The sequence below is a fragment of the Aethalodelphis obliquidens genome, unplaced genomic scaffold (assembly GCF_003676395.1).
Source record: "Aethalodelphis obliquidens isolate GAN/ISIS:26980383/991018 unplaced genomic scaffold, ASM367639v1 scaffold36, whole genome shotgun sequence".
Lineage (NCBI taxonomy): Eukaryota > Metazoa > Chordata > Mammalia > Artiodactyla > Delphinidae > Aethalodelphis > Aethalodelphis obliquidens.
In genome coordinates, this window is record NW_020837980.1 from 11,916,625 (window position 1) to 11,928,919 (window position 12,295).

The window sequence follows — 12,295 nt, forward strand, 5'->3', positions numbered from 1 at the left end:
GGGAGTGAGGGAGGGAGGAAGGGAGGGACAGAAATCCATCTGTCATTTGGTTTGCCTTATGAAAATTTTATCATCTATTCTCCTTGACCTTTTAGAATTGAGTCATTGCAGAGAGATAGTTCCCAAGCAAGTGGCCACTATCACTCATCTGGAAAAGAAAAGGCTGGAATTCTCTCACCTTTAAACCTCATAATGAGCAAGGTCCAAATAAATTCTCAAGAGGCCGCTGCCAGCCTCTCTGTGTTTTATGTCCTCACACCTCTACTTAAAATTCACTTGTTGCCTGCCGATTGTCTTAAGAGTAGATGTTCTTTCAGAAAAGAACTCCTAATCAGGTAGCATTCAGGCCAGTGTTACATATGTGTTTTATAATTATTTTGATTCTTGACTTCATAAAGCATGCGGACGACAGTGGTACACTTTGCACCCTTAATGAGAAGTTTGTTTCCTTGTGATAAAACAGATAAGCCAATTACTATATAGCTCCTGAACTTCTCACACAGGCTGACGTATGAGATATTGCCCTGTCTTATAAGATCCTAGTGCATATTAGTTCCCACCCACCCCCAACAATTATGCTCAGCAACAACTTAAATGGGTCATATATAAACACTAGCCTTAAGTTAACACGTACACACTCACCCATGCCCTCATTAAAACTTCCAGTAAATAAATTTCTGCTAAATGGAACCTTGTTTTCCCATCAACCATAAGAGATAGTCTCTCACTTTAGAAGTCTTCATAAACACAGGCTTTAAAAAAACAGCAGCTAAGAAAACTGACCAAAATAGATTACAAATATACATTTTCAACAGAAGTCATCAGCAAAACACGTAAAAATGCAAAGCTCAGTTATTTCCTTACAAGTCTGCAGATGATTCAAATCCTCCATTTATCAATTCAAACCAGAGAAAACCAATAAAAATCTACAGGTTAATTAACGCTGCTGGTTAATTCCCCTAAACAACCTCTTATCTTAAATTCACCCTTAACTCCTGAACTTCTAAATGTTACTATGAAATTTCAGAAATTTAATTTCAGAGGCTAAACGATATTAATTTGGAGTCAAGTTATTTATGCTTAAATCACAGATTCGACTTAGAAATTTAGGTTAAATTTTGCAATGATCAGATCACATTTCCTTATAAGTTAAAGCAAAGTGTGTTCAAAAAATATTTAAACTAGCAGTGTTTTCATTTAAAAGACATTCCCTAAGTGACTTTAAAAAGAAATTAAAATGTTTTTTTTCCCCTAATTGGTTTACCCTTAAGTAGACAGCTTACTTTATTTATTCTGGTGATGTCCAGATTTCTACCAAAACTGAGTATCAGTCAGTGGCCTGTTTTTAACTTCACTCTTAGAGTAAGCTAAACCCAAGAAATATTTGCTTTATCTAAACGAAAAGCTAAATAAGTACATTTGTTTTAAAATAAACACAGAGACTATGATGCTGTCATCCATTCTGCTAAATAATGTCAAACAACCACATTCTGTGGATTCAACTCCATTTCAGAAACAAACTGGCCACCACACCATATGGTGACTGCTATTTCTTAGAAACACCCAAATGATTATCCACAGAATAACCTAAAAAGAAAAAGCTTAGTATATCTTAGGATACTCTCTCACTCCCTAAAGTCCTAATAGTACCACAGGTAGGCATAAATTTAAATGGGAAAAGTGTAAATTTCCACTTGCTGTACATAACCAGCTCTCTGCCATCCCTACCCCCAAGTGTCAAATCAGCTTGAAGTAGAGAGGCAAACACTGAGGTACTTCTTCTCAGATACAATCTGCTTTTAAAATTGGGATTTGTTCTTTTATGCCCTTTATAGCAACTATACTCCATGGTCTCAAAACACTTAATGATAATAAGGAAATTGGTCCCCATAATTCACTAAACTTTTATTTGGTATAACTTCACTCATAATTCTAGATTCTTCCTCCTCCTTCCTGAAAGACTGATATTACCAGCAATTTAGAAATACTCCCCTGAATTAATGTTTCCTGTATAAATCCATTTGAATTTCTAAATATTCACTTAAGCATGTAGATAACTCAAGAGATACGTTTTCTGAAGTTGATACTAACAGCGCAGTCCATGATTCTGGCAAATTCTTAAGTTCAGACATATTGTTCCCCAAATTGAAGTTTATGATGATAATACAAAACACATGAGCATGTAATAATGTATGTCCCCAAATCACACTTAAAAACAAACTGGGCACCACCAAACGCAGTCTCTTCAAGTAAAACGTACTGCAAGACGAGAACGCGTATCAGCACCTCACCTTCAAGCATTCCTTGCTTTAACTGTAAAATATTTTTACTGACGTCCATAAACGTTTACCTGTCCCTTTAGAAGAAAGAAATTTTATAAAAAGAAACAGAAAGAAATCTAGTAAAATCCTCGTTTTAAAAATCACCCATCGCTTAAAACAATAATTAAACTTAATTCGAACATTTCTGCTAAAGGAGGAAAGCATGAGGGCAAGCCGTACGCAGGTGTAGCAGATCTAAAAAGTTGGCCCAGCTGTGGAAGACCCCGCAAAGCTCATGTAGTTTTACTACTTATTCGGGTTCCTGTTGTTCAGGTTATAAAATACTGTGTGAGAGGGGGAGAAAACCCCGCTAGTTTCCAACTAAGTCTTAAGTTAGAACAGTTTTCTGGGCTATCTTTTCCTTCTGTTCCCAGCGCTCAAATTCCCTCCACTTTGTGGCGGATCCCAGGGGTTTCAAGTTTTCCCGAGAGGTGAGTGAGAGGGGCTGCCAGCGCTTACCTGTTCCCTCGGGATGCAGGGCAGGGAGGTCCTCCGATGGGACTTGCTGCTGCAGCCCGACATCTCGGCGGACACCACGGAGCTGGACCGCCTCCTCCTCTTAAACACCGGGATCTCTTCCTTGGTCCCAGCGATCAGCTGGGACCCGAAATGCTCCCTCGGAGCCGCCCCCGTGGACTGTGGCAAAATTTGCTCCACGTACCTGGCCAGGAGGATCCCCAGCACTCCGGCCAAGTACGCCAGGTAAGGTCTCCAGGCGACCTTGAACCTCTCTAGGGAAATGAGGGCCACGGTCCTGACCGCGCTAGTCAAGGCGATCATGAGGACGCCCAGCCTCAGCCTCAGTACCAGCCATGTCGCGGCGGCCAAGCAGCTGAGCACCACCCCCGCGGCGGGGAGCGAGAGTAAGTGATCCTCCCCGACGCCCAGCCCAATCTGGACGAGCGCTTCCCCCCCGCAGCAGGCGGCCAGCAGCGCGACGGCCAGAGGCAGGCGCACCCCGGCGCGCTGGAGGTACAAGCCCATCCAGAAGAAGGCACACAGGAGACTGAAGAGCAGCGCCGAGGGCTGCAGCCAGGGGCCGAGCGGCGCGCCGCCCCCGGGAGCACCTCCCCGAGGCCCCGGGAAGACGCCCCCTTCTGCTCCGGGGGCCGCTTCCTCCTCCTCCTCCTCCTCCGCCGCCGCCGCCGCCTCCTCACTCCGCTCCAGGTCACAGCCAATCTCTCCGCGGACCAGCCTCACCAGCAACGCCAGCAGAAAGGACAGGGAGCCCGCGCACAGCGCCGAGGAAAGTTTCTGCGAGCGCCGGAGTAGCCGCAGCACCAGGGCGCCCCAGCAGCCGCGACAGCCCGGGCCCCGGGGCGATGAGGGGGCCGGCCTTGCCTCTGCGTGGCCGGGCTTGGCCCCGACTCGGGCGGCCTCGCCCGGCACGGCCATGGTGCGCCCTCTTCGCGGAGTCCCCGAGGTCCCCCCGACGCCCCCACCCCGCCACACACACACACAGACACGCACGCACGCTCGCTTGCTCTCCTCCCAATCCCACCCTCGGAATCCCTTCTTCTTCTCCCAGGCCCGCGAGCACTGAAAGTTTCAGCTTTCGAATAACTCCTGGAGAAGGCTAGATGCTCCAGAGAGGAGCCTTCAAGTGAAAAGCTAGCACAGGCAGAAACGATCAGACTTCCTCTTTTTCTCTCTTGGAAAAGCTTGCAAAATTCTCCGCTCCACCCCCACCCCCCGACTTCTGTCCTCCGGGGTCTCTTCGGACTTCAGGGTTTTAAAGATTGCCCGAGGCGTCCTGCGCGCGGGGTCCGCAGCCGCTGCTGGAGCCGGGGGCGCAGGGCGAGCTCGGGGCCATCCCGGGCGCTGCTGCGCGCGGGGCCCGCGGCAGATGGAGGTCCCCCTTCTCTTCCTTCCTGCAGCTCTTTCTCTATCACTCTTTCTTTCTCCTCGGCCGATCCTCCCCGGCCCGGCCCCAGGAAGCGAACCGCCATTCCCTGGGGCAGAAAGCACAGCCTCCCCAGCGTCTGTAGGTCCAGTTCATGGCAAAGGGTGGAGAAAATAGAAAAGGGGCTGAGAAATAACCAAGAAGTTGCTAAGTCCCGTCGGAGAGAGACCTAGTCCGAGAGACGAGCGGCTGCCGCAAGGGAAAAGAGGGAGGGCGAGCGAGCTGGAGAGGAAGGGAGGGTGAGAGGAACGGGAGGGTGAGAAGGGAGAAGGAGATTTGCTCTCTCTCTCGCTCTCTCGCTCTTTTTTTTTTTTTTCCCCTTCTTTTTGGTGCGAGGTTGGTGGTGATTTGCAATTTTCCAAAGGGAAGCGAGTGGAGACGACTAGTTACAATTGTATAAAAAGCAGACAGCTGGACTGATCTGCAATCCCGCTTGCTTTCTTTAAGGCAACTCCCTAGGAAAGCTTTCCCAAGCTCAGCTCCCGCCCCTCCCCCGGAGGAGGCGCTGCTCTCAGCTCCGGAGCTCCTCTTCCCGGAGCCGGGCCGCGCAGCTAGCACCTTGGCGAAGGGGTTGCTCAGACCCGCCCACCGCCCAGCTCTTTGCATCCGGGGGGCGCGGGGGTCTGCGGCTGGCCCTCACGCCAAGCTGACCAGGACGTTGGGGGAAAAAAAGGACTGTGCTTGGATACTTAGCAGGCGATGGGAGTCAACAGACTTCCCACTGTCGTGAAAAATGACAGCCACATCTACTGTCTGAGTGATTCAAAGATGCTTATATCAGGTACAACAGCAAACCAATTTCAGGTGGTATTGTAAGGCCTTGACTGCTCCTGCTGGAAGGTCTGTTTTCAACAGAAAAGCCAAGCTTTTCTGTTGGGCCAAATAATGGAAAATCTCAACAAGTTACCTAGACCGTAATAGAATTATTTAAAAAGAAGGGGGAGGGGAGAGCATTTTAAAAAAATTGTTACTTTAAAAAAAATGCATAAGAACAATAGTCAACAGTTGTTGTTGATGGTGGATGGTAAACTACATTGAGATTAAGTGACCCTGGCCTCAAAAAGGTGTACAAAGTTAGGAAGCCCAAACAGTCGATCAGAAAGTAATATAAAGAAATCTCGGGCTTCCCTAGTGGCGCAGTGGTTGAGAGTCCGCCTGCCGATGCAGGGGATACGGGTTCAGGCCCCGGTCTGGGAAGATCCCACGTGCCGCGGAGCGGCTGGGCCCGTGAGCCACGGCCGCTGAGCCTGCGCGTCCGGAGCCTGTGCTCCGCAACGGGAGAGGCCACAACAGTGAGAGGCCCGCGTATCACAAAAAAAAAAAAAAAAAAAAAAGAAAGAAATCTCAAGAGAGGGACGGTGAGAACAGGTAGGTTAACACTAGAAAAGATCTTAGAAGACCGTCTGGTTGTGAAATACTATGTCTACCATGAATAAAGCTTATGAGAAAAAAATCAGGACCCTAGTTATTGAAGTTTACAGGCTACACATTTCATGTACTGTAGGAATGTAGTATTTGGGAAACTGAAGGAAAAAAATTTAAAGCTAACTTTTTTTGGCAGATTATGAGAAATAATTCAATATCTGTTCAATGGACTTTTTTAAAGTCCATCAATGTGGGGAGCTAGTTTCTTTTTACACTTAACACGAGAATAGTCCATTCTTGTTCATTTTTAATATGGCTACCTTAGATGCCATTTGCCCTCAATAATAATAATAATCCAATCGTGTCTTAATTATCTGAACATTCCAGGTTAAAATGTGTTTAGAGCCTGGAGTATTTGGATAATTGGCTCAATATGCCACTGTATTTTATGTGTAGAGATGAAGCAATATAAAAAGAAAAGGCAAAGGAGATTCTTGAGATAAAATTAAATCATGGGATAGGGGAGAAGATGGCTTAAGTCTTAAGCTTAGCTTCATGGGAAACAGCCTGCTCTAGTTTGGGACAGGTATTAATATTAGGGCATAAAGGGATATGAGGAGCTATGATGATACAGCTTCTCTCCATCAGATGTCCAGAACCATGTTTCCACATGGAAAACAAGTTGGGCAGCTAGTCAATGGCAGTGGGCACCATCTGTTTAATAATTAAAGAAACAGGAGCAGCGATGTCTTTGCCAAAGACAAATGAGCCCCCTAGCCTGCACACATACTTTTTTGAGTTTCCTTTTTCCTGAGACGTATGTTTCATATGCCAGCGCCTACCTGAAACATTTCAGAGTGAAAAGCCTTGATTGGAATATCATGCTAATATCCACTGGCATCAAAAATAGCATATTAAAATGAGAAACTTAAAATCTGGGCATATATCAAGGTTAGCAAGAAAGGAATAGTGAGAATTTTAGAATATTTCCATTTTCACTGTAGTCTACTCCCCACAATTATCTCAGTTCTTTAGAAAAAAACAATAAATCACCATAAAAACTGAACATGTAGGAGGTGGAATGTAGATATTAAAGCAACATTGTGACAGAAAAAACATAAGAATGGCATTTGTTAATGGCCGCAAAACAGAAACACTAGATGTTTGTTAAACAATGACATTCTTGAGGTGTTCAATAGTATTAGAGAGGCAATATCCTGATTTCTCCCAATTCTCAACAAACATCACAACCAGAAAGTTATCTGTCCCACCAAAAGGAAAGAAGGTAGATTCCACCCCTCACCGGCATTACCATCCAGAATCTGGAGGCAGAAAAATGAAAACAACAAAATACTCTTCTTAGGTAGATGCAGAAAGCTGCAGTGCTCTGCTACCTGAAAGAAGTGTCTAGCGTTGTGCGCAGCGTATTAAATGAAATCAGACCCAACTCGTAAAGCGGGCATTGAGCAACCACATAGAAATAGAAACTTCCCATTTTCTGCAGACAGTGACTGATGAGTTCTAATTCAAGAAAGTGACAACACAGCCAAAAGATCAGGAAAATGTGGTACACACAGAAAAAGAGAATATGGAAAATGGAAAGAAAAATTCAAATTTGACTTGCTAAAACCCTCCACTTAGCCAAAGCCAGGGATTGTGTTCTATTAGTACTGTGTGAAGAGGATCTAGAAATTAACCCCGCTGCATATCACTTGCATTTGGCCAAATATAGTTATCATTAAGGGAATTCTGTTAAATTCAAAAGTTTACACCCCACAGTATGGGTTCACTCATTCTCCACTACACACCTGGCCTCCGTGCATGTAATCCAATGGGTATCTAAAATATAATTTATCCAATACACAATTCTTAACTTCCAGCTCCCTCCCTGCCCTTCCACAATCCCCACACTCAACGTATTTCTCCTTGGTCCTCTCCCACCCCAGGAAAAAAACATAACCAACTATCTAGTTGCTCAGCCCACCAAGGAGGGTATTGCCCTCCATTCCTTCCTCTGTTTGCCTTGCTCCAGTTCCAGTCTATTAGCAAGTCCACTTGATTCTTTCTCTAAAATACAACCTGAATCTATCCACTTTTCACCATTCCTCTTATGATAACCAACCCAGGACCCATCATCATCCCTGGCCTGGACAATTGCAATAACTTTCTTGGAGGAGGGTGTTGCCCTCCTACCACTCATTTTCTACACGACAGCCAGAGTGATGGTTTTCAAATGTGAATCCTATGATGTCGCTCCCTCCTTAAAACCGTCCAAAGGCTTCCCGTCACACCTGCATGGCCTAAGGTCCCCCAACAGCCTGCAAGCATCTTCCCAAGCCACTCTCTGTGACTTCTCGTCCTATTCCTATTCTACTTCACTATGCAACACTGTCTATTAGAAAGTTCTTCTACAATGGAAACGTACTCTGCACTTCAAATACGGTAGCCTCTAGCCATGGGTGGCTGTTGAGCCCTTGAAACATGGCTAGTGCTACTGAGGAACTGAGTTTGGGTATTTTATTTTATTTTAATTTAAATTTTAATAGCCTCACATGGCTAGTGGCTTCTAATGGAGAGTGCATCCCTCACCCTCAAGCCATATTTCTGTTCTTTATCATGTCAAATCAGGACCTTAGAATCTACAGATTTTCATATAGCTGGGTCTTTCTGCTCCATCAGTTCTCACCTCAATTATTACCTGTTTACAGAGGCTTTTCCCCAACAGTCTTATCAAAAAGTCTTGGGACTCCATTTGCATGCACACGTTTTTCATTCCCTCTCACACAGCCCTGTCTCATTATATTTGTAGCACTTATCCCTACACAAAATGGTCTTGTTCATTTATTTGTTTTCTTGTTCATTGTTATTCTTAAAGACAATCTCCGTATATTTTTACACATAATTGCTCAAGTGGGCAGATGCCTCGAAATCTGCAATTGAAGATGTGGTTGCCCAGATTGAACCCATAGGCAAAATCATGCAAGCAGCGCTTTTCACAGAAAGTTGCTTTTTAAAAAATTGCTAAATAAGTTACTCATTTATAAGAGAAAGAGGTAATAGTCAATGTTCTGAAAACTTTGTATTGCTTCTCAGGTGAAATGTGCATCACCTACAACAGTTTCCTGGCAGGCACAGGGGAAAAGCCATTTAAATCTATGTGTCTGGTTAGCAAGTCAGCTGAGAAATCCAGAATTAGGAGATATCTGAATATAAGTTACTGCCCAAAAGTCATAGCTCACATCATCATCTATGAGATAGCCTCTAACTATTCCAATTAACACTACCTGAGGGGTTGAATTTAAGTTAAAGAAAGTTACACATTTTGGTAAGATAGACCTTATTAACACTAACTATTCCACATCTAGTCAGGGAAAAAATGTAGAAAACTTGCATTTGGGGATGTATTGTCTCCCTCCCCCTCTGTGGAATGCTGCCCCTCTTTTTAATTCCCAAAGAATTTAAGTAACAGCTTTGGATATACAGTTGTGAACTAGTAATAAAAACTCTAAAGAGTAAAAGCAAGATGCAAGAACAGGTTGCATCCACAAAGCTGTTATTCCCAGAGGCAGACTGTCTATAGCAGTAAACCCCCAGGAAGCTTCCCTTCGGCTCATGTGTCCTCTGCTTCCCCGTTGTCTGATGAGAGCTGGCCTTCCTGACATCACATTTTGGGTGTTAAAGGCTGTCTCTACCTTATCTAAACAAATCGTTAAGGAAATCAGAGTGCTTTAGGTACAGGGATTCCCAACCTTGTTCACTTGGTAGCACACACAGAAAACAATAACGTTTTGTTGTCACGTTGGATTAAAGGGAGGAAGCTTTTTGCAGATAAAGTCTTCAGGCCTGGAGCCTGAGAGGTTATAATCTCAGGTACACCTCTAACCTTTGGCACTTTACATGGGAATTTTTGAGACATCTAGTATTTGACTCACTAATAAAATGTGTAATTCAACTGTATTCTTTATGAAGGCTGTTAAAATAAACATAGTGTAAATGCCAAGACCTTAGTGGCTTGCCAACTACGAATCATAGTTCTTTAGCACTTCCCCATAAATTCCCTCAGTTGGTCTGCAACACAAATGCATGATCTTTGGAAATGATACACACTAAGTCTGATTTATAAAATAGATGTGATCATGATCAGGCCTAGAATCCAAATATTTCCTACCATACATTGATGTGTTCTCCATCGCATCCGCCTCCATTACTCTGATTGATAACATCGGTAACATCAGTAACTCTCTCCTCTGGACTTGCAAGTGTTGTTACTCTTTGAAAAGTGAATTATTCTGCAAAAATACAAATATATATTCTGTTAAAGTCTTACAAATAATGATAAATTGTGTGTGTGTGAAATCAGCATACTTTTCACTTAACAGTCTCATATACATATATATCAAAAGGTGATGTTCTATTCAAAAGTGAAGACATGCTTTGCTTTACAGAATTCTTTGCACCCTCCGTGTCTCAATCCCAGTGGATTTTAAGGTTACTAAGGAAGAAGGAACTCACAGGGTACAGAGCACATGAGTCAAACAAAAGAGTGTGAATGCATTTACTGTATATCTGTTTTTTCTTACAGGTAGCAAAATATTATGGATATTATGAGTAATAAGAGCTTTAAGATTGCTTATATTATTATTTTAAAGAGTTTTATTAAAATGAATTATTCCACTTCTCTGCTTTAGCACCGTCAGCAAAACACATTTATTTGAATCTTTCTGTGGTGATTCAAAATCTTGTGATATCTCAGAGCTACCTTTCTAAGTAGTAATTTTCAGTTGTATTTGTGCAGGTAAGTGGTGGAGGAAGGAAAGGACTGAATGTGAACTGCTTTCTGTTCAGTAATAATTACTTTTAAAATAATCCTAATCTCTGGCTTCCCTGGTGGTGCAGTGGTTAAGAATCCGCCTGCCAATGCAGGGGACACGGGTTCGAGACCTGGTCTGGGAAGATCCCGCATGCTGTGGAGCAACTAAGCCCGTGCGCCACAACTACTGAGCCTGCGCTCTGGAGCCCACGAGCCACAACTACTGAGCCCACGTACCACAGCTACTGAAGCCCGCGCGCCTAGAGCCCATGCTCCACAGAGAGGCCACTGCAGTGAGAAGTCCGCGTGCCACAGCAAGGGGTGGCCCCTGCTCGCCGCAACTAGAGAAAGCCCACGTGCAGCAACTAAGACCCAACACAGCCAAAAACAAATAAATAAATAAATAATAATAATATCCTAATCTCAAAATATAAGCAATATGTTGGCAAAAGCCTGAGAGTAATAAAGATTTACTCTTGTGTCTTATTCTTTAAGATCATTCACTTTAATTTAAAAACGAAATAAAAATTCTCTTCCACTGGACTCTGAATAGAGCCATACAGTAATAGTGTAAGAAAATCAAAGAACTTAAAAATTTTTTTGTTGGGGCAAAGGGTGGGCAGAGAGTATGTAATAGGGGAAGAGGTGGCAGGAATTTTCAGTAACATCATCTTCATGAGTGAATTACAGCCCATACTTAACTATAATCTACAAAAATGAACTTTTCTGTTAAAGGAACACCTCAAATCCTATTTTATGAAGAGGAATGAATTTTACTAAAATGTAAAAGGAATATGTAACAGTATGAAAAAAAAAATCTTCTTTGGGGGGAGAGTTAGAAGGAAGAAAATACAGTGCCTGCCAAGTAAATTACTGATAATTGGTCCAAGCCTGAGCTCTTTCTGACTTCGTGAGCAAATACCTCAGTTCTACAGCTGCCACTGATGTGCAGACCATTCTAAAGTTTAGAACTTAAGGACGATTTGTGTTTTCAGTTAGAGAATATTTATAGAGAAAAATTTGAGGGTTGCTTGATAGAAAGGAAAATGTAAGTATAGGCTATTTCTTTTGATAGTCCAATACCACTGAATTTTAAAGTTAGTTTTTACTTTACCCTCAGAAGTTATAATAGCACCCAAACTATTACTTTTTGTACATGTGATAGTAGGATGCCAGGACAAAATTTATATACAGCCCAGAAACATCTTTGGTCTATAAAATTAATCCTCTTTTATATGAAATCTACCAGTGTTTTTAAAAGTCAATAGAGCATTTTGAGCTTCCTTATCGTTTTGGAGGAAAGTTATAATCAGCCAAATGTCTAGAATTAGGCAATTGATGGAAGAAGAGATAAAAAGAAAGAATAGAGATAATTTACTGATTGAAAATCTTCGCTGAATAATCCATCACCCACTGCTCTTTTCCTTTACAACCAACCTAAGGAGAAAGCATATTTAAAAATAGAATGAAATTATAAATTGGAACCAAAACTCATTCATAAAAAGATTAAATTATGTAATTCTGGAAATATCCTAATAGAACATCTATATTGCGCTCTGCAGCTTTTAAAATAATCCAAATTAATCTTCACAATGTATGTGTTGTTCGTGAAGCTTATATTATTATCCCTATTTTACACAAAAGGGAACCGAGACCCAGAGAGACTGAGATCTGCTCGAGCTAATGAAACATCAATGACAACAGAATCCAAATCTCCTGATTCTTCATTCCAGGGCTTATTAATTGCCATAACGTATTCTCTAACATAATCTGAATCTAAGAAAATTTAGAGGTCACCATCTGTCTCTCACCTAATCAAAATTCTAACAGCTTGAAAATTTCCAAAGATGGGAAGTTCCACTACTTTTTAATTTTTAATTGGAGTATAATTCACAT

The 12,295-nt window shown here is 42.7% G+C and overlaps 1 protein-coding gene across 2 annotated transcripts in view; it reads right to left on the reverse strand.

Moving 5' to 3' along the window:
* The window catches only part of PDE3A (phosphodiesterase 3A), a 310,516-nt gene extending 300,716 nt beyond the window's left edge, over nt 1–9,800 (reverse strand). Inside the window, exon 1 of one of the 2 annotated variants that reach the window (XM_027129458.1) lies at nt 9,758–9,800. In XM_027129458.1, coding sequence (XP_026985259.1) covers nt 9,758–9,784 — 27 coding nt within the window. In that variant the 5' untranslated portion in view covers nt 9,785–9,800. Of the gene's footprint in view, nt 1–2,780; nt 3,739–9,757 lie in introns of those variants that run through there. The other variant, XM_027129457.1, reaches the window with a different exon arrangement.
* Between the last annotated feature and the right edge of the window lie 2,495 nt (nt 9,801–12,295).